This window comes from Centrocercus urophasianus, unplaced genomic scaffold, assembly GCF_019232065.1.
Source record: "Centrocercus urophasianus isolate 14NV4802_14NV808 unplaced genomic scaffold, USGS_Curo_1.0 seq_29, whole genome shotgun sequence".
Taxonomy (NCBI): domain Eukaryota; kingdom Metazoa; phylum Chordata; class Aves; order Galliformes; family Phasianidae; genus Centrocercus; species Centrocercus urophasianus.
The window spans coordinates 3,582,128-3,602,942 of record NW_024884855.1 but is presented as its reverse complement, the minus strand read 5'-3'; the positions used below and the strand labels follow the sequence as shown (position 1 = coordinate 3,602,942).

Genomic DNA, 20,815 nt, shown 5'->3' with positions numbered 1-20,815 from the left:
GGTTTTGTCAAGTGGAGACAGTTCTGCTGGAAGCGGTGGATGGGTTTCAAAGCAGTTCAGCTGTGCTGAATACTTGCAGTTTGGAGCAGACATTTCCAGTCTTTCACCACGTTTTAGTGTAGTGCTGAGTGGTCTACAGTGTACTTCTTTCAGAATTCAGAAATGTACTTGAGGACTGGCTCATGTTGGACTTGATATGCACCAGGAATAACAGCATGTTAGCCAGTGCAAGGCAATGTGAGCGATGAGATGAGATGTACTGTGAGAGCAAAGCTCCAAGCAGGGTTTCAGCAGTACTGTAGCAGTTTGCAGCCCAGAGGCATGGTGAGATTTGTTTATTTAACACCCACAGCTCTTTGATATGGAACGTCACAGAGGTGCTGGAAAACAGAACTTGGAGTCTTTGTATTTGGGATGTTAGGGGGTTGAATGCAGTCATGTAAATATAGAAGGGTTTCTCCAAAAGTAGTGCCTCCTATTTTATTATATTGGCCCACAATATCAGGAATGGATGTTGGTGGGATGTCAGTAGAGGTTGAACCTTCTCACCAATATGACGCTACGTTTGGTTGTGTGTGACAGGTGGCAGCAGCGGGACAGTCTGACAGAACAGAGTCTGACGTGGAAGTGAGTGTGAAGCAAAGGGGTGTCATTGAATTCCTTCATGTGGAAAAAAATGGCACCTGTGGCATTCATTGATGGAGACCCAGCAGTGGATGTAAGCACAGTGAAGCTATGGTGATGCATTTCAGCAGTGGTAATGGTGACATGAAAGACCATTGTGATGGTGACATTCTGGATAGTCACACAGATTTTATTGCTGGTAAAAATGCACAGCTAATGGTGGTGATTCTGTTGAAAAATAGTGTTTTTTAGCTGAAAATGTGCTCTACCAAAGCGTTATTGTGCTCTTTGTATTGGTTGTCATTTCCATGGAAATAAATAGGAGGCATTACTTTTGGAGCAACTTGCATAGAAGTCTGAAAAGTCTTAAAGCCATTTTTCCTGATTTCCCTTTTCTTTGTGTAAGTGTGAAGGGCTGTGTAGGAGTACCATTGATAACAGTGTTTGCCACGGCTCTAAGTCTCCTCCAGTGATTTCACAAGGTGTGGCTGAAAGGGGGTTCTGCATAAATACGGCATCTCCAGCTGTGTAATGGTGTGGGGCAGACTTTGGTTCAGAGCTCTAGCTGTGGTGTTGCACTAATGTAACGATTGGATGGATTTCTTTGGAGCTCTGTTCTGAAGTAATTGTGTGTTTCCACAACAGAGGTTTTTACTTGTATTATTTTTCAGGGGTTTATTTTTTGTCATTGCTGATGTTCAGCAGAACACTGATGGAGTTTGGCTACGAACAGGTGGGTGCAGAGGTCTGCTACAACTCAGTGACAGATTTAAATTCCAAATCTATCGTACTGAGTTAATGTTCTTTGCGCTATCAAATTTATTTATTAAGAAGGCCGGGAGCGCTGTGAAGGCTCTGGTGTGCAGGCAGTGGGATCAGAAAGGCTGCACAGATACCAACCTGCCTCAGGACCCAGCACTTCCTGCATGGCTGTTGTCCCCAAAGCCATGACAGAGACCATTCCCTGTCTGATTCCCAGTAGGGGATTCCCTGGCCCTGTGACTGGGTGATACCTGTCTTAAACTGCACTCACTTAAACTTGACAGTATTTCAGCAGTAACATAGTGCATTTTCTGTAGTCTCCAGTTGCTAGAAGAGAATGAAGAGGTTCCTGCTTGGAGAATGACCAGTTGCCTTTTTTTCCCCTTGCCTTGAAATGCACTTTGTTTTGGGCAGCCAGGACTCAGCTGTACTGGGATAAGGCAGTTTGGGCATCATCTTCTATTTATTTGTTTGCTTTGTTCAAGAAAGGAGACTTTCAGCTCTGTCTGCTTAAGCATGGGCAGAATGAATGCGGTTTCACTGTTCATTGAGTCAGGCTGTAACTGGATTTCCTTCCTCATTGGAGCTAAAGAACTAACTGCTTCTAGAGAACATTTCAGCTGGTTATATGCACCTGAGTAGTGACACTGAGGGTCGAATCTGGCTTCTGGAGGAGCATAGGTACTATTGTCAATTTAACACATAAGTAAGTCTGTTGTGTCTGCAAGTAGTGTGAGTTAAGCTCTGGGTCACAAACCACACGCAGACCTTCCCTGGCAGCAGCAGTGTCAGTAGTGTGGCTGTGGTATTTCATGTTTCTTCTTTCTTTTCCCTCTGCTCGTTCTTCCTGTGTGGCTTTCATCTCTGCTGGTTCAGGTGCTACCTGGCCTTTAGTAAAACAACCCCTGTGCCAATAAAACAACCCGCTCAAAAACTGGCACTGTGCTTTGTGAGGTAGCGGCCACACACATAAGTTCTGTGTCCTTTTTTCCTTAATGTGTACTTCCTGCTGAGGAACTAAGAAGCAGTTAAATTGAGCTGAAATTTTCCAGAAATGGAAGCTTAACTTTTGTTTTAAGTTTTGTATTTTAGCATCGTTACCAGAGCATTTGATAACAACTGCTTGTTGCTTTAATTGTGATCCTTTGGTTTATTTTATTCTTCTCAGCTAGTGAGTCTTGTTTCTTAATCAGTTTTGTTCATCAGGCTTATGCTTTGGCTTGCGACTTATCCTGGAGTGCATCTTCCAAAGTAGGAAAAGGTTGGTGTGGAAGGGATGGGTAGGATCTGCTGGGGAGGACAGAATCTGTCTGGAAAGGATTATTGGGGTTTTCCTCTTGAGGACAGAAAGCTCTGCAGTTCTCTCTCTCTCTGTAATTGGTCACAGCAGGTCTCTGCAGCGGAAGCCAACTCCTCATCTTGATTTTAGCACTGATTAACTGGAGAATGTTGAGAAAGTTATGCAAAACGGGGTCTCCTTTCACCTGCTGCTGTTCATAAGTAGCTCCTGTTCAGCAGTTGTCTTTGCTGTGCCCCTTGTTTTGCTGGAAGGCAGCCTTTGAGAGGTGCTAACATTAATGCAGTGTCCTGAGCGCTTTGCCTCGGCCCATTTACCTGCTGGTCTTCTTAGGAGATCACCTGTGCAGTGGAGGCATTTGGATTAATCCTATTGCAAACTGCTGATGGTATCGAACCAACACTAAGATTCTTTGTGGCACTTTGAATAACAAGACTGATGTCAAATCCTGGTACTGTTAAATCCTAAATGTCGGATTTTGAGCTGGGCACTGCATGATGGCTATCTCTATGCTACTGGGAGCCAGCTTTTGTGCGTAGTTCACTCTGAAGCTGCTGCAGAGAACAGCTATCTGCTGGAGCTGGCTTTCACCCTGCACCTCCCTTTTTTCTCCTCATTGCACTCACAGCTGTTGTGGGAGTAAATAACGTGAAAGGAGATTCTGATTTCCTGATTTTGGGGTTAATTTTAGCCTAGAGGTGTTCACTGATGTTGGCTGGTCTCACAGATGGCTGGGCAGGAGGCGGTGTAACTTTTAAGCTGTTCAGAACTTCCTTAACTTTTTTTTTTTTTTTTTTAACTTTTTAAAGTACCTGAGTTTGACAGTGGGCCCTTTCTCCCCCAAGGAGGATGATAGGAGGCTGTAGCGGGGTTGCAAGCATAAGCATCAAAATGCTGCTTATAGCTCTTGGTGCTGACACCTGCTTTTACCATTACAGAAACAGAATATTGTTCAGATGCAAACCACTTTGGGGATGAAGTTGTTCCCATTGCAGATCTACTTCTGAGTGTCTTCACTTCTGTCATTACTTTAAACGAGGGCATTCCTTGTAGCTAAAAATACTCTTGATTTTCCAACTCTGAGGCATCTTTGTTGTTCTCACCTGTATTAAGTGGGTTACTATTTTCAGGTTAGAGTAAATGTAAGATCTCCAACAATCATAATGTAACCACTGAAGGGGGAAGGGAAGTTCCTGCTTGAGCCACTTTTCATCTCATACTTTCAGCACAGTGGCTAAAATCATCTCAAGGCTGCATTCACGTGCTCAGATGTGGAGCTGGTGCTTCCTGCAGCCTTCCCCATGTCCTGCACCAGTCTCAGAGACGCACTGGGTCTGGTGTGTTTGCAGTAGGATGCTTAGGAGCTGTTGGAGGTAAACTTTTTCAGATAGATTGGAGGAGAAGATTGATTTTAGTCAAATTTAACTTATGGTGCATCTTTTGCTATTAACACCCAGTTCACAGGTTAGACTTCAGTATTAAACTAATTTTACATTGTTGACAGGGCCTAGTTAGTGTATCCTGAGCAAAACATTGGCTGAGATTTACTAGGCTAGTGTTGATTTTTGATCTCTTGTTTCAGTACACCTTGAAATGCATGTTAACCACCTCAGGTCCATGGTTAATTAAGTCAAAGGATGGGTATACAGTAAAAGCACTTGACATTTTGTCAGGATACAGTTCTGTTAATAGAGATGTGAGTGTTTTCTGAAGTAGGAAATTTTTTGATGTTGGGCTACTTAACCTCTGAGTGTGGCAAACCTTCTTGGTGGCAGTGCTTTGCCTCTGGTTGCCATATCACACTCAGGAATTTGGTTCTGGGGCTCCAGAAGGGATGCCCTGCTTGCTCCTTGGCCTCATGCAGTGTCTGCAGCTGAGCCATCCGCTTCCCCAGGCGCTGCCTGGAAGCTGGGGAAGGAGCTGCTCAGGGCTGGCACAAACTTGCTGTATGCCCCTGTGTTTCCTGGGGGAGTGTGCGTTGGGAAAACAGCTCTGGAAATGGGTCACTACTTCCCATGGAATGACTCTGGCCTACATGCTGGTTGCAGTCAGAGGAGTGCCTGCAGCCTGGAACCGCACCTGGCTGTTGTACGGGTTGGTTCTGACTGCAGCCATGTCTTGGTGCTCTTCAGATGCACACACAGGTTGGAGGGGTGTCTGCTGCCATCCCTGCTGGCACTGCGATAGTGATAGTGGGGCCGCCTGCCTGGTGAGGAGGGGCACCGCTGCTCTGACAGATAACATGCAGCTTCCACTGCTGTGTGCTGGCTTTCTATTCAACATACGGCTGTATGTTTGATCGTATTGACTAGGGCATGAATTTTCTGGGAGTTGAAATGCTTGCCTCACCCTGCCATGGTTGTCTACTGCTGACATTCGCTCACTGAGGTCTGTGAGTGCTGGTGGTGCTGTGGGCCGCCTTGTTCTGTGCAGGAGCTGTGCCTGTGCCTGTCCTGCTCACAGCAGCAGAAGTGCTTCTGAGATGGTATCGCAGATCAATACCTGGATGTACCTGAAGACGGCCAAACCAGGCTGTTTAACTGTCTGGTGAGACTGAAGGGAAAATACAAACCGCTGTAGAAGTGCTGCTTGTGGTGTGAAATGCTGCCTTCTTCCTTTAGAGCTCTGACAGTTCTTTCAGATGCATTTTTTTCAAGCTGTGATCAAGTAAGAGGATTGGAGTTAAGTTACTAAAGCTAAATGGGTGTGTGTGTTGCTTTTGCAAAGTGTTGACAAAGCAGCTGTGTGGCTAGCAATGCATATGGCTGCCTGGCACAGCTCATTGCATGCATGCCATGGTTTCTGCTGGTTCTCCTTTCAGTTCTAAAGCTTGAAAGCACAACCTAGTCCTGAAAACACTTAATGACTTTAGACAAAAAGCACATTGTTCCTATGATTCTCTCCCCTCCTCAACCCCATTTTCACCTTAAGGTAAACACCAAAGGGATCATGAAGCTGCATCAGCAGGCTCTGATGCTGGGCATATGTATGGCTGGCACTTGGGCTGCTGCACATGGGTCTCTGAGATCCATCCAACCGAGTGCAGCAGGTATGAATTGAATGCAGTGACCATGTATTTCATCCTGAGTAAGCGTTCATGTGAAATGAACCAATGCAGTGATAATGTTATTAACAAAGACAGTCCTGTTGTCCCTGGTTTCACTCCTCACTTGCAGAACCGAAGCTGCATCTTGTCTGAGCCAGTCTTTCAATTATTAGTGTATTTGTTAAAATCAATATCAATAACGTAAATCTGGTGAAAACTTTGCCTGACAGTGATGCTTGAATTGACATTTCTCAAAATGTTTCATATGAGCACATTAAAAAAATTTAATAGGCAAAGAACATATAAAGCTATCCCTAGAACAGTAGTTGCATCATGCAATTAATACAGTGCACGCAATGCTATCTTGTAACAGGAGTTTGTCACTTAATACAGGTTCATAACATTGGATGTGAAGGGGACCCAGAATTTTGCTGGAGTGCTTTGGACACTGCTGTCATGAGCTCACCTGTATGCGCATGGATGGGCAGGAAGGTAGGCTGTTAGCAGGCAATAACTTCTCCTGTCCTGCCTGAGCTGGAGCTCCACGTACAAAGTGGCTGTTCCCTGTGTGGCTGCAGCACTAGGGGAGCTGGGCACTGCCGTGTCTGAGAAGGAAGACTGTGCTGGTTGCAAGTGTGCTTGGACTCAAGAATGCTGAACTGCAAGAGTGCTTATTTCCCAGCACTTGAAACAGTACAAATGTATTTTTGCTTGTGAAGCAGATGAGAAGCTTGCTTCTAGTAACATTTGCAGAAGAGAAGACAATTCAAATAAAAACATCAATGAAGATTTAACTGTCAACACTGCATCTGTTAGGTAGGGGTAATGGCAGAAGAAATAATAAAATCTAAAAACAAAGTGCCTATAAGCTATGTTGAAAGGGTACCCTTTGTGTTCTGGAGTCAGTATTCTGTCAGCACTCTGAAACAGAAATTTGGATGAGACAGTGTCTGCAGTGATTTGTATAATGAGGGAACACTGCTTCTGTTTTGGAACGTGCAGGCCAGTAGCAGTGGGCTCAGTACTTCAGTGTGTAGCATGGTCCTTGTGATGGATGGCAAACCTGTGCTGCACAGCAGTGTACGGGCTGAGTCCCAGGGCCTCACCTTGAGTGGGCAGTACGGGGAGATCCCAGGGCCTGATGGGCAGTTTCGTATCTCCCAGAGATGCCATCGCCCCATGTGTGGCTGTTTGGATGTTGGATCAGTCTCCTGTTCACCAGGACTTCCCAAGACAAAGTGTGGAGGACTTCTCCCTCATCCTTTGAGTGCTTCCTTGTTCTTGTGGGGTGTCTTTGATCTACAGGATGCTGAAGCCGCGTCAGGAGCTGACATCCACAGGAGCATTAAAATACCCCAGCTTGGCCATGTGAACTAGAGCAAATTAAACCACATGTGCATATTTATTTCTGTAACTTTTTTATAGTCGAAGGATGCAATAGGAAAAGAAGCAACCGTATCTGCTACATAAAAGTACAGACACTGTATTGTGTGTGACAGGGTTTGAGAACAAGCTGTAACAGGTGAAGAAAGACTCTCCTGTTACATGGGCACAGATAAATTTCCTTTTGTGTAGCTTACCTGTTATAAGTATGCCAGTGTTGTGTTACCACCCTGGTAAACACAACGTATTGCCACTGGCAAAAACCTGGTGCTGCATATAGGTGAAATAACAGAATGCTGCATCAGAGGCTTGGGCTGGTGCTTCTGCAGGTCTGTGTGCTTTGTCCGTGTGCAGCTTCAGCAAAAACAAACAAACACTGTACTCTTTTCAGCCTCAAGTCTATCTTGGCTTAGTTTTTGTTGTCTTTTATATCTCATTCTGTATTACGAAAGCATGACACATCTTTTCCTTTCAGAAATGCAGGAGTATTCTGGTGCGAATAAAAGTTGCAGCTAAATGATTGCTGTTTCTGCAATCTCTCTCTGATCATTCTTAAATCAGTATCTCACTCTGACTTTGGCTGATAATGCCTGGAGCTCATTTCAAGTTGGGGTCAGATCTGGATGTAATGACATCTAAACTGGAGCTCTGCTTCTATTCTGTTGGTTCACAGCGTATAAAGAAGTAATACAGAAACTGACTTGTAGGTGAGAAACTTTTAAAAGATTTGAAGTTGCAGATTTTGTTATATGTACAATTATTTCTTAAGCAAGATTTCTTAATTTGAGTCTTGTCTGCTTCTGAATGGAGAAATAAATTGTAAGATTAAGTGGATAACACTGCACAAAAAGGTCTGGAGGTTAGGAAGCGCCAGGAATTCTGTATTGGACAGTCTGTGGGAGAGCTCTCCTTGCATTTATTTCTGTCCTCTCTCTGACCTGCCTTGCTCTGTCCCATGTGCACCCCTCCTCTGAGGACAACCTCAGCTTTCAAGTCACGGAAAGTAGTCTGGGAGAAGGGGAGGAAATGAGCTGAGGAGCCAGCAGTGGGGAGGACTGGGGGAAAAATCTACTTTTGCATGCGGCAGGGGTACACTTAAATTACTGACAGCATTTGTGGGATAAAAGGTATAGCTGGAAATGTAAATGGCCTAGATACATCAAAAGCAGAGTGTGACCGGGGAGGGTTTGTTGCAGCTGTGTATGTAGTCACCTAGTTGTAACTCTGATGATGGCCCAGGCCACAAATGATGCATTATTTGGGAGAAAAATAAAGGGTGGGGAGAAGGCTTCTGGGACTCGTGGCTTTCCTGAAACAAAGGAAGAATCATTCATCAGTGGAATAAGGAATTTGAGATGCTGCTTAATTCGGTGGTGATGTTTATACCAGCTCCTCGCCAGAGGCAAAGCAGGAAGACGGTAATTAATTTTGGAAGTCCTCAGAATTTGCTTCAGATGAGTGGTGCAAGCAATGGAGCAAAAATAGCAGTAGTTAGGAAGATTTGCCAGAGAGAATAGAGTATTGAGATTGGGAATGTATTTGTGGAATTAGGGTGTTTCGCAGAGCATAAGAAAGATTTAATTCAGTGGCTGACATGCAGTAGTCAGCTGCTCTAAAACACATTTTTGAGTCTGGGTTGTTGCCTTTGTGCTCTGAGAATGAAGCCCAGAATGCTGTTGAAATACGGGCTGAGGATTTGGCCTATCAAACAATAAATAAAATGAAATATGCAGTAAGAAAGCAAACACACAACAAAGGCGTAAGCAGTGAAGTACAACTTCTATTCAGAATGTGTTTTTGCTCAGAAGTGTGCCAGTTCTGATCACTGCCGCACGTGAGGCTACAAGCTTTTCAAGGAAGAGGTAATGTTTGTGACCAACCTGTTTTCCTCCCGTCAGACAAAGCTGTGCTAAAGCTTGATGATGTGAAGAGCTAAATGCTGCCCTTGTGGTGAGAGCGCCTTGCTTGGGGTGCTGTGACTGCTGGAGTGGAGGGAGCAGTGGGAGGGGGGTGGCTTGTAGGGAGGGACATAAAGTGCTGCTGTGGGGATACGAAATGCTCCTGCCCATGGGGAGGGCTGGAGAGAGAGAGAGGGAGTGTTATGGGGAAATAGTTACTTGGGACAGTGGCACATCAGGGCATTAAGAGAGCTGCAATACGCATGAGCTGTGGCATATAAAATAAAACCCATCTGAATCACCTCTCCATCCTTCATCCACGTGGTTGCAAAATGAGACTGAAATTGAATTATGTCGGTGGGAGGCCCCAGTTTGTGAATGTCTCTCTTAAATTCCTGTTTCTAAAACAGTTGTTTGCATGATTTGCATAAGCTGTGTATTTTTGAGGCTTGCAGCTGCAGATGGTGCTGCACGATGCATTTGGTTTGGGAAGCTCTGTCTGTGATAAAGAATTGTTTTGAGAATGGTTGCTGCCTTACGGGTGTTGCAGTGGTTGGCAGTAGGTATTTTTTATTCTTATTTCTTTTCCAAGCAGCTTAATTTTTAGATTTAGATGTTCTGTGCTAATGCAGATGTGGAACAATCCTCAGTAGTTTTTCTGCCTCATTGATTTGGGCGCACTTATACTGGCTTTGGGAAGAGAGTGCCTCAGAACGCTGTGCCTGTTATGTTTGTATATCATTTTCTTCAAAATAGAAGGCATGCTTCTTTTCTGACTGTTTGCTTAGCTGCTGTGAGGCCTTGGGTCCTGTGGCTGCCTTCTTGGCACCAGGACAATGGGGTGGATGTGTTACAGTTGAGTAGTTAAACGGGAAAAACCTTCTGGTCACTTCTTAAGATTTCTTTTGTTTTCATTCAAAAGGAAAAGAACCAACTGACTTGAAATTGCTGACCAAAAAAGTGATAAAATTGTCAGTGGAGTGTTTAATGGAGAATTATTAAATTCCTGTTCTGCATGCTTTTAAGAATTCCTTTGTAAGTAGTGGAAGCTGATACCCAGGATATGTTCTGTATAAAACACCTTTTCAGCTGAAGCTTGTTTGTTTGTTAGAAGAAGGACATTCTTCGTGTAGGCAGGATTAAATAATTAACACAGCTCAGTCCTAATTTTGGTACCTGCTAACATTTGGGTGCTTCCCATATAGTAAGTTGCACTTTCCGAGCAGTTGAGAGAGGAGGATCTGCAGAACGCTCACAGCAACAGTCTGCTCTTTCTTGGAGCCCAAGGAATTAATTGCCCACGTTAGCTCTGCAATGGAAAAAGTGGGTTACTGTCAGGAGGGAAAGGGAAAATCAAGTTTAAACCTTAAGAGCGAGTTCATGCTGGGGAAAGCCCCAGCTGCTCTGGGATGTGATGGTGATCCTTGGTCAGTCCTCTGCTAAGGCCTTTTGACTGTTTTTGGTGGTGTTTGTAGTATGGAGCATGCAGAGGCAGATGGTTGGGGCTCAGAATTAATGTTGCCGGAGTTTAGTGGCTGTTGGGAACATCCAGATCCCGACACTTGTCCTCCTGCACAGTCATTGGATCATGGATGTTGTTGTAGGACATGGAACAGTGCAAGAAACAGGCTGGAAAATGTAACATTAAATAATAGCCTGAAAAACTGCAGAGAGCCATGCCTTTCAGGAACTTGGAAACTGGTGCGAAAGAGAATCTGAAATCTGCACCTTGGAACAAAGCAGCACTTCCTTGTCCAGCTTGTTGGAAGGCATCCCTTGTGAGAGAGGAATGGTTCTTGGTTTGCTCTCTGTGGGTGTTAGTTTAAGACAAGTTATTGTTTTATTACATTGAACGTGAATGGTGACATTAACCTGAAGTGTAGACTTCTCATAATAGGAATTACTTAAAATCGTAGTTTACCATGATGTTTGCTTGCCACATACACAAGAATATTGCCTCCCCACCTCCCAACAGCTCCTCGTGCAGTCGTTTTCCATTCTTTTCTTTGTTTCTGGAAGTGAATGGGAATGTTACGTGCTTTATAGAAGTTCACCATGCAGCCACATCAGATTTCTGTGGTCCCGCTGTGTATATCCATCAATTTTTACTCACATTGCAATGAATAAAGAAGTGAGAAAATAGGACCAGTGCTAGCAAATCTGTAATGTAATGATAGAAAAAGGCCATGAAAAGTACTGCCAAAAGTCATAGGTAGAAATGCTGATGCTGTTGGATCTTAGGTGTGAGGTCTCCTATGTGCAAATGCCACATTTTTCTCTAACTCAGACAGATCTGTTGTTGTTGTTTTTTAACAGACTCCTTCGTAGCGAAGTAGTGTTAGGCCCACTTAAAGTGAGGCTAAAAGTGAAATTCCCTCCCAGTACAACCAGTGTTGTTGCAGTGCGAAATCTGTATTATTTATCAGCTGATGTTCTGTGCTGGAAATTGATCTTTGCATTTAAGCTCTACCATGGGCAGGTGAAGTGTGTTTCCAGTTTTAGGAAATGTTATTGATATTAGAACAAAAGAAGATTTATCCTGCCCTGCTACCTGTCCTGCTGCCTGCAGTGTAGCACAGCTCAGCAGATTTCAGGGCTGAGTTGAGGTGTGAGCAGTGCAATTAGTGTTTGCTGCATGCATGCATTCTCAAACAGAATTGCAGTATCTTGCTAATATTTTGATTTTGTTGTGAAAGTAACCATACAGAATCATTCTGCCTTCAGAGCTAGGTTAACAAAGGGTAATACAGCATTTTTTTTATTGTTTCAAACACAAAACTTCTTTGTTGCTGATCTATATAGCAAGCATTCAGTTGTAGTGTTTACTTTGATGGATGCTCTACAGCTTTCTGAAACACAGTAGTGTGCTGAGTCAAAATGAAACAGAGTTGAGTTCTGAAGAGTTATGTAGGTTCCCAACTACTCCCAGTGAAGCTGAGTCAAGTGATAAAGCTGCATGCTTCTCTTGAAGGAGAGCTGCATCAGGAGTGCAGTCACTAGTGCCATAACACACTTATGCTCCTATCCAACAAGGCTCGTTCTGTTACTGTTTGTCTCCTTTTAAAACACAACATGGCCAGAGCACTACGGTTGTGTCACGTTCAGTGCTGGTTGGCTCCTGGCTCCATTTAACTCCATATCACTTTCTGTTTCAGAGGTTTGTTTTCTCTCAGTTCTTCTTTAGCCTTTGCTGTGATGCTTGCTGAAGAGTTCTGTTTGTTGTTGCAAGAGACATGTTGATTACTCAGTTAAAGCAGTAAAACATAAAGAGGGGTGTGACGTTGTTTAGGGTGTGTTTGGTAGGCTGGGACCAAGAGCCTTGTCTGCAGTGCAGATGTAATCGTGCTACCATCTCTGGAATGTGCAGAGACAAGACATAACGAGTTTGGATGGTTGCTTCTCCAGCCTTGCTCCTCTAGGTGCAGCGAAGAGGAGGGTAGCACAAGTCCAGTAGTTGTTGTTATAATGGCTCATGACACTTCTGATGCTTCAGCCTTTCCCTTATCGTGGAAGAAAATGATTTGTCTTGTCAACTGTTCTGTTTACTGCTTTGACTATTACATGGGAACCAGATGCAGTTGTCTTTCCTTTTTCTTCTGGGTCTGATAGTTTTCTGGAAGTGTAACCTCAGCCAGCAAAGCCCATCAGACTGGGAAAAAAACTGGGAAGGCTCCCAGCAGTCTTTCCCTTGCCCTGCTGGCTGCAGAGGAGATTGTGGCAATGCAGAATGGGTAAACATGGGATAGTGAGTTGGGGGTTGGCATCTTTCAGAGAAATCATAGCACTGTGTTGAAGAAAAATGCGTGCTGGTAGTGTTGTCTGCCCCAAGTTATTAAACAGGTGTATGAAAAGAATCTTAAAATGAGAAAGCAGTCGATAGAAACTGCTTCTGCAAGAGTATAAAGTTGTAAATATGTGGGATAATTATAGGTGTGTTGTCAGTGTCCAAATTGATCTCTGGTTCAGGCAGTCTTTCATTTAACACTGCATTATTCATGAAGCTCGAAGTTAAGATGCTGAGAGCTGGCAGTAATTTAGTCACTGCTTGTTTTAGTAAACTTGGTGTGGAGGGTGACTTCTTAAATGGCAGCCTTTGGTTCACTGAATAATTGTGCTGATAATACCTTAAGTGATTTATACACGTCTGTAAGAAATTAGTCACATTTTTAAGGCTTAAGATGTTTAGTAAATGCCATCAACGTGCTCATCTCTTTAAAGGCAGGCAGATGAACGAGGTGCTGTGGCAGACTGCTGAATTCAGAGAATAGCTTCAGGGTCGGCTGTTTGTTCTCGGCTATCTTTCTGCTCACAAAGTTACATTGTACCTCCCTTTCATCTTGAAGTAAAGATAGCTTTCTTTGTAGGATGATGTTTCAGATGCTGTTTGCCTTGGCATGTACCTCTCATGGATGAAGTTTGGTGTTCAGGAGCTGCTCAGGGGGGTAACCTTGCCTTATCTGGGAATGTAATAGGTACGATGACCTTCAGTTATAAGACTGTTTGGATTCAGAGGTGCACTGACCCAACATATAAGCACTCATGCCATCTCATCTTCTGTCAGAATGTTCCCTTTGACAGGCAGACATAATGACAGGAACACAGGGCTGCAGCACTGTAATGGTTGGTCAGTGGAATACAGGCTCTGGCTGCCCGCCCCGCGCTCCACGTGCTGTAGGCATGGCAGGGCTGGCCTGCTTCCAGGCAGCTTCCCCACCCCAGTGATGTTTCTCTCTTTGATGACTGTCTTGTGTAGCATCCTCTCATGCAGCAGAGGATTTGCAATTCACAGTCAGTAGTGCAATAATAATTTATTTTGGACGTTTCGGACCGCAGGAGACTTCTGTATAATTCTTTAAGCCCCCCCTCCCTCTTTTTTTTTTTTTTTTAAAAAAGTATTGGTTGCTTATTTTTTAAAAAAAGGTAATAAAAAAAAAAAAATAATAATCATTTGTATTTCCTTTCTTTTAAATTTCCTAAGGCAAACTGTGAGAGCACCAAAGTCCCTTAAACCGTGTCTCCCTCTGCAGTCACCTCGCTGCCTGTGACTGTGCCGTTCTCCTTTACGCTGCTCACTTGTCTCTTGCTCTCTGGTACTTCTCTAGAAGCTTTTTCCCCTTAGGTCTTGGTGTCCTTTGTAGCTTCCTGGGTGAATTAATGAAAAAGTAATAGAATAGGAAGGGAAACAACAAAACAAAACAAAAAACAACAAATTACCCTCTCTATTGTTAATATGAGAATTGCTTTTTTTTCCTGTAATTTCAAATTTCTGAAAGTCATGAGTAACATCTGTGGCATCAGCATTCTATATCTTAGCAACAGTCTTCAGAATGTTATGGGTCCTCTTATCCTGAATGGTCAGCTTGATCTCCATGTCTGTGTTTAGTCTTTTAAAATGTTTGGGGGGGTTGGTTTGTTTGGGGTGCTTTTTGGAAAGGCAGCAGTACTACAGAAATGGGTTGCTGCTTCTACAAGTTTATATTGCAGCAATCTAGGTAGGTGTGCCTTGAAAAGGAAATGATAGGACACTATTGCTTAATTCCCTGAGTCCCTTTGTGCAGCTAGGAAGTGGTGTTTGTATTTTGACTGTACACAGAGATTACAGAACAGGTACTTTCTCTTACTCTGAAGAGCTTTGTTTTTCCAAAGCAAGCAAATTTGGTCACTTTTTTTTCCATGAGGTGAACAATTTCCAGCTTTTTGTCTTAAAGCAGTTCGAGTTGGTTGAAGACTTGCTGTTGTTAGGTTACTCTGATCATGGGACTTGTTTAGTTGTTTCCGTTGTGTGCATAACCCCAGCTCCCTGGGAGCTCTGCCTGTTGCTCTGGCTTTCCTGCAGTAGGTCCCAGACTTCTGGAATCCCAAAGGCTTTTGGTAAGCTGCTGTCTAGTTGCATAAAACCCAGTATCTCTGAAGAGGCCATTTGCAGGCCGCTTCTGTGGTTTGGGGAATGTTTGCTACAGAGAGTTGTGAAATAATCCCTGTTTTAACAACTCCTAGTGCTAGTGCATTTCGACTGCTACAACACTCATTTTGTCCACTTTCCTGTGAAATTTTACATAGTCTGCCTATATACTGTTTTATTTCTATGTATTTTTAGGAAAGATACTAAAAGATCTCGTAGCATCTTCTATGAAATTACAGCGGCTTTGGTTCCGGAATGCCTGGTTCACAGAGGGGGAGGAAGACTATTCTGTTAGCTGCCTCTCCCAGCACCTGGTGTCCAGCCTTCAGCTGCCGCAGACACCATGGTCCCATCATCGCAGAGGTCTGTACAAACCGTGGGCACACCTCACAGTCCTCAGTGCTGGTGGTTTCCATCATGAGGCGGTTGTATGTGGTGAGGTCCTTGCTTCAGCCCTGTGGTCTGCTTAACCTCAAAAGGAAACAAATTTTTCATAACCTGCCAGGCAGTCTGCTTCAGTTTCTCCTCTGTGTCCAGCAGGTCCAAAAGCTAATGAGAAATGCTGTAGGTAATCTCTCAGAATTTGAACACTTGGTATGACATGAGCCGTGATGGCAGCCCTGTGCAGCTGTTGCTCAGTGTTAAACTTCTGGCGGCCATGGTTTCATTGCTGAGGAAGGGGGCTCCTTCTGTAGCTTTAGTCCATGTGGGACTGCAGACATGGTCACTGCTGAGCTGCGCTTTGTATTCAGTGGTTTGTTGTATTCGTATATTTCATCATATTCTGTGTTCTTTTTCTCTAATGAAATAATACTTAAGTTGTAACTGTTGTGTTTTGGAGAGGTAGAAACCAATTTAAGTGTTCTTTACAAGGCAGCCTAACAGTGTTTGTCTGTTAGCGTCTGCTGCTGTTACTATGATGTGTGCCCAAGGGCTGTGGTGCAGCACTGCCGTGTGTTGGGATGGGCATTCGGGACACGTGCTGTGCTGTGGTTTGTTTTTTCCCTTCGTAGTATCTTACATATGCCTCTGCTGTATCTCCTAAGGTGATCACTTTTGCTCTGATTGTTTCTGTGTTTTCTCCCTGCTCTCTGCTGGCTGCGCTTTGGGGCAATGCAGTGCAGCATCTCTCAGAAGCCCATCACTGTTAAAGCCAGGTCCTAGCTCAAGGACATGTCAGTGCTCCCTGCTCTTGGTGAGGGATTGGCTGTACCTCGGCTGTTTGCTCCAACCTGTTTATAGGCATTAAGTTGCCCTGATGGTGACTGGGAACAAAGCAGCCTGTGTCAGTGTGCAGGCAGTTGCTGTGCTGCCGCAGGCTGTGTGCTGCGTGCCCTGCAAGGAGCTTTGCCCCTGCTCTCTCAGACTTTGTGTTGTTGAAAGAGAAAAAGAAAGATAAGCTGTGGAGATAAACATGGTGATATAAGAAGGCTGCGGGGTGACCTCATTGCAGCCTTTCAATATCTAAAGGGAGCCTACAGAGGGGAAGGGAATCAACTCTTTGAAAGGGTTGATAACTGCAGGATGAGGGGAAATGGTTTTAAGTTGAGGGATGGGAGATTTAGGTTGGATGTCAGGGAAGTTCCTCACAGAGAGAAGGGTGGGTGCCTGGAGAGGTTGTGGGTGCTCCGTCCCTGAGATGTTCAAGGCCAGGTTGGATGGGGCCCTGGGCAGCCTGGTCTAGCATTAAATGGGGAGGTTGGTGGCCCTGCATGTGGCAGGGGGTTGGAGATTCATCATCCTTGAGGTCCCTTCCAACCCTGGCCATTCTGTGATTCTGTGATACTGTGATTTTTTGTTTCTTCCTGTTCATGAGTTGCAGCAGTTTAAGCCTTTCCCTTCCCAGTTAGTTCTGTTGTAATTAGGTTGCTGTTACTTGAACCCAGCGCTGCAGTGCTGGTTGCTGCCGGCAGGCTCTGTGTGCCTCGCCCAGCAGCAGCCTTCAGCACCAGCGGTCATCGGCGTTGGGATCGCACTGATGAGACGCAGTGGGTGCCCGCTGGGACCCAGCAGGTATCTCCGTGTCAGAGCTCTCATCCGGGCAGAAATCTCGGCTCTCATCTGTTTCTGTTCCTTAGTTCTGTAAGTTTACTTGGGGAGCTGCTAATCCGTGACGACGGAGAGCAGCGCCCGTTGAAGTGTTCTGTGCGCGCCGGCCTTCTGAAGCGGGCTGCGGAGGCGCCTCGCGGGGCGGCAGGGCTGGCCGCTGTCCGAGGTGCTGCCGCGAGGTCCCGCAGTCAGCAGCTTTGCCCGCTTGCCCGCGGTGCCTGCGGGATGACCGGGATCGCCAAAGCGATGCGCCTCGAAAATACTCGGCTTTAGTTCGTGGCGCTTAATGTGTGTTTTGGATAGTTGTTGTAGCAGAGTTTAGTGTCAGTAGTGGCTGAAAACTGGAGAATGTTACTTCTGAGCTGTTCCCGAGATGGTAAAAGGACTTTCTTTGCTTTTTTTTTTTCTAAGTTAGATTTAAAAATGCATCTCTAGATTGATACTTCTGTTTTCCTTTTAAAAGAAGTGAAACAGAAGAAGACATAAAGCATGCTGTTGATTTACCAGTTTGTTACTATAAATGTATCAGTAAAGGTGGGACAGAAAGACAGAGTCATTTAAGTGGTCATTTTTACTTTGAGACTTGGGTAATTCTGAGTGTAAGGCCATTGAAAGCTTAAGAATGTTAACGTTCTCTGTTAATATGGGCTTTTTGTCAAGTCGTTAGTGTTCATTGGCTTGCAGAGTTCTACGGTTGCACATCCATCAGTACAGTAGCTGTGCTGCTGCTTTGGTGGATGCTGTTCAGCAGGATAAAGTGTGCCTTTCATGTCTTTGAAAAGTAGTCCCTCTCATAAGTGTTACCTGAGATAGAAACGTGAATACAGTTGAGTAATTTTTGTTTTTGTTTTTCTTTGTTAGCTGGAGATGCAGATGATCCTCCAAGAATTACTCAAAATCCTGTCATTAATGGGAATGTAGCAATGGCTGATGGACACAACAACACCGAAGAGGACATGGAGGATGGTAAGGAAATACAGATGAAAACATCTAGCTGGCTGGCTTTGTTATTTTTATGACTTTGAGAACAAAACGGCCTATGTCTTATCTATCCTTTGAACTGCATCTCATTAAAAATCAAAGCCTCAATAGTTAACTCCTTGTTCTCTGTGTAGCTTTTCACATGGCTATCCAGTAGCATCAGGGACCTGACAGGTTGTTTATTTATTTTCTCTTTTAAATATTGCTTTAAACACTGCTGAAAGTTGTGCTGCTCATTGTTAAATTCTCTGACGCGGTCATTTATGCGTGCTGCAGCTGCGCATTACCGAACAGCGCTGTGCGTCGGTTACACGATTCCTTCAGGACGGTTACAGAGCCCTTATCTGCTCTGCTCTGTTACGTGGCAGCTATGATACTAACTCACTGTAACTATTCCTTTGACGAATATATTCCACCCTTGCAGTTGAGTCCAAGGGAAATCCTGTCGACTGATGTCCCTTTTAATGAGAAGGAAAAGTGATGGAGATTTTGAAATATTTTTGTTGACCTGTTAAATAAAAGTTCATGTGTAATTTGTGGGTTTTTGTTAGAGAAAATATAATTTTAAAGTAAATATGATAGACTTAAAGAAAGATAATCTGAAGTTCACTTAAGTTTGTTGTTATATTCAGTGAAGTGCCCAGTAGTATTTCTTTTCTTAAGAGAGGAGGTGAGGAAGAAACTGCCTTTATTTCAAAGAACAAAATAAATGGGAGAAGGGAGACAGTGTGAGTGGGATTTCTTCCCCTCTGATTCTTTGTCTTGTCCTGTCTTGTGAGAGATAAATCTGAAGTACTTGAAGATTTGCTAATCTTCAAGTGCTAATTTCCAGTAATGTGGAAAATTTTCAGTGGTTTTGTTGGAGAAAAAAATCACAATTTGAGTTTAAAGAGCAAAAAAGCACTGCTTTCATGTATTCAAGGAACCTGATATTAGATAGAGTAGAAAATAGTAATGTTCTATGAAGAGAATATGGTTTAAATTCAGGACGTGCTGTAACATTGGCAAAGATAAAGTTTCCTAAGATTGGATTATTGCAAGAGAGTAAAAACTAGGTCTGTTCAGCCTGTGACTTTTGTTATTGATCTTGTTCAGGTAACTATAATTCACTGTAATTAATTGAGTCTGAAACAGAAATTTTTGTTTCAATCAAGACAATTTATTTTTGCCTGTTATGAAAGATCTTAAGTACATTTTCTGTTTATTGTGATATTAATTATTGTCCTCATGTACATTCGATGTGGTCAGGAGTATTGATGCACTGTGCTGTTGGACAGCTATCAGAGGTAGAATATGATTGTTAAGCAATACTCTGGTAGGTCCTCATTACCATATTTGATGAAGGAGTGCCTGCATACGTCTTGGTGCTATGATACTTCTTTATATACGCAGAAAGTGTTGTTATTGCAAAGACATTCCTGAAGACTTGCATCACGTAAGTGCATGGTGCTGTTTCATGGCCTTGTGAATCAGATGAGGTGTTTGTTATTGTGTTATTTACACATCAGTGCAATTGCTGGCTTGCTGTTGGTTCGTTTGCTATCTGAGCTGCAGCACAGTGTGCGTGTATGATGGGCATCCCAGAAGTTCACAGGATAGGGAAGAAAGCAGGAAGACATCGGCCTCTGTAAGCGTCCTCTGTGTTCCTCTGCTGCTTTTCTTAGCAAGTGAGAACAAGCTGAGCTGGAAGAGGATGCAAGAGGAGAATTTGGATACTTCAGTAAGAAAACTAAACATGAGTTTTAACAGTTTCTGTGGAAGAGGTGAAAACTAGGATAAAATGTTGGTGCTCTCTTCCTGTGGGATCACAGAAACCAACTGTTTGAATTCAGGACATTTTTGAGATGTTTCTTCTCATGCTAAGCAGGAAAAACAAAAACAACTGGGATGGGGTAAAAAGTGCAGCTCTCATCCCATTGGTCTGGCAGCTAACGTGGGCATTGAGGAACACAGCGTGGGACTGCAGTGCACCACTGGCAGGACTTGAGATGGGGCTGGTGTTGGTCCGTGTGGTGTGCTGGCAATACAAAACAGCCAGCAGTGGGGAGCGTGCTGTGATTTGTGCAGGAAAGGGCTCAGTGACCTGAAATTTGTGAAACGAAACAGCAGTTTTGCAAATATAATTAAAAGCAATATAAACAAGGCTATGATCAGACTTGCTTCATACGCTCGTCAGTATTCCAAGCAGCACCTAACATAAATTCTCTCCGAAGTTAAAGGTCAAACAGAAGGTCCCTCACAAAACCAACTCGCTGCTTTGCAGTTTCCCAGTGCTGTCTTGTTTCCATTAAGAATTAGCAGCTAGGAGGGCTTCAGCAGTGCCAGTGTTAGCCACGTGCCAATGTTGCGTGTGCTGTTTTTGGATCACTTTAAAAATATCCATAGACCATTCAGCTGGTTTTGCTATTAATAGTTCAGGTTCGAAATATTTTAATAACTTTAGTGTACTTTAAAGTTAGCAACGTCTACTAAGGGAAAGAAGAAATCTGGTTTTCTCAAAGTTATAAGCACAAAAATATGTACTTCATTTTGAAGATGGATCATGTGCTGTGTTTGGATCTGTAATTTGGAGAGTCTTTGTTGTGTCATGGTGTTAAGTGTGACATTAGTGTCATCAGTGACAAAATCTTTTCCATCTAGCAGATGTGATCCATAGCATGTAACTTCAGCGGGCAGGGTTAGCTGGATCTGCTCTTCCAGCCTTGTGTTTAACTCTGTGTATGGCAGTGATCCGTGGAAGCCTTCCTTGCCAGTCACTGCAAAATTATCCTGCTGCCAATTGCAGCCTTGTATGAGAGGTTGTCAGATATGATGGCAGAGGAAGGTTTTACTTACTTATGTGCTCAGAGTATTCATCAGACTTACTATTTAAA

The 20,815-nt window shown here is 43.8% G+C and overlaps 1 protein-coding gene across 2 annotated transcripts in view; it reads left to right on the top strand.

The window, feature by feature from the left end:
• The window catches only part of USP7 (ubiquitin specific peptidase 7), a 62,892-nt gene that overhangs the window by 5,410 nt on the left and 36,667 nt on the right, over nucleotides 1-20,815 (top strand). The window contains exons 1-2 of one of the 2 annotated variants that reach the window (XM_042827588.1): nucleotides 6,138-6,221; nucleotides 17,823-17,927. In XM_042827588.1, the coding sequence (XP_042683522.1) occupies nucleotides 6,200-6,221; nucleotides 17,823-17,927 (127 nt within the window). In that variant the 5' untranslated portion in view covers nucleotides 6,138-6,199. Of the gene's footprint in view, nucleotides 1-6,137; nucleotides 6,222-17,822; nucleotides 17,928-20,815 lie in introns of those variants that run through there. The other variant, XM_042827587.1, reaches the window with a different exon arrangement.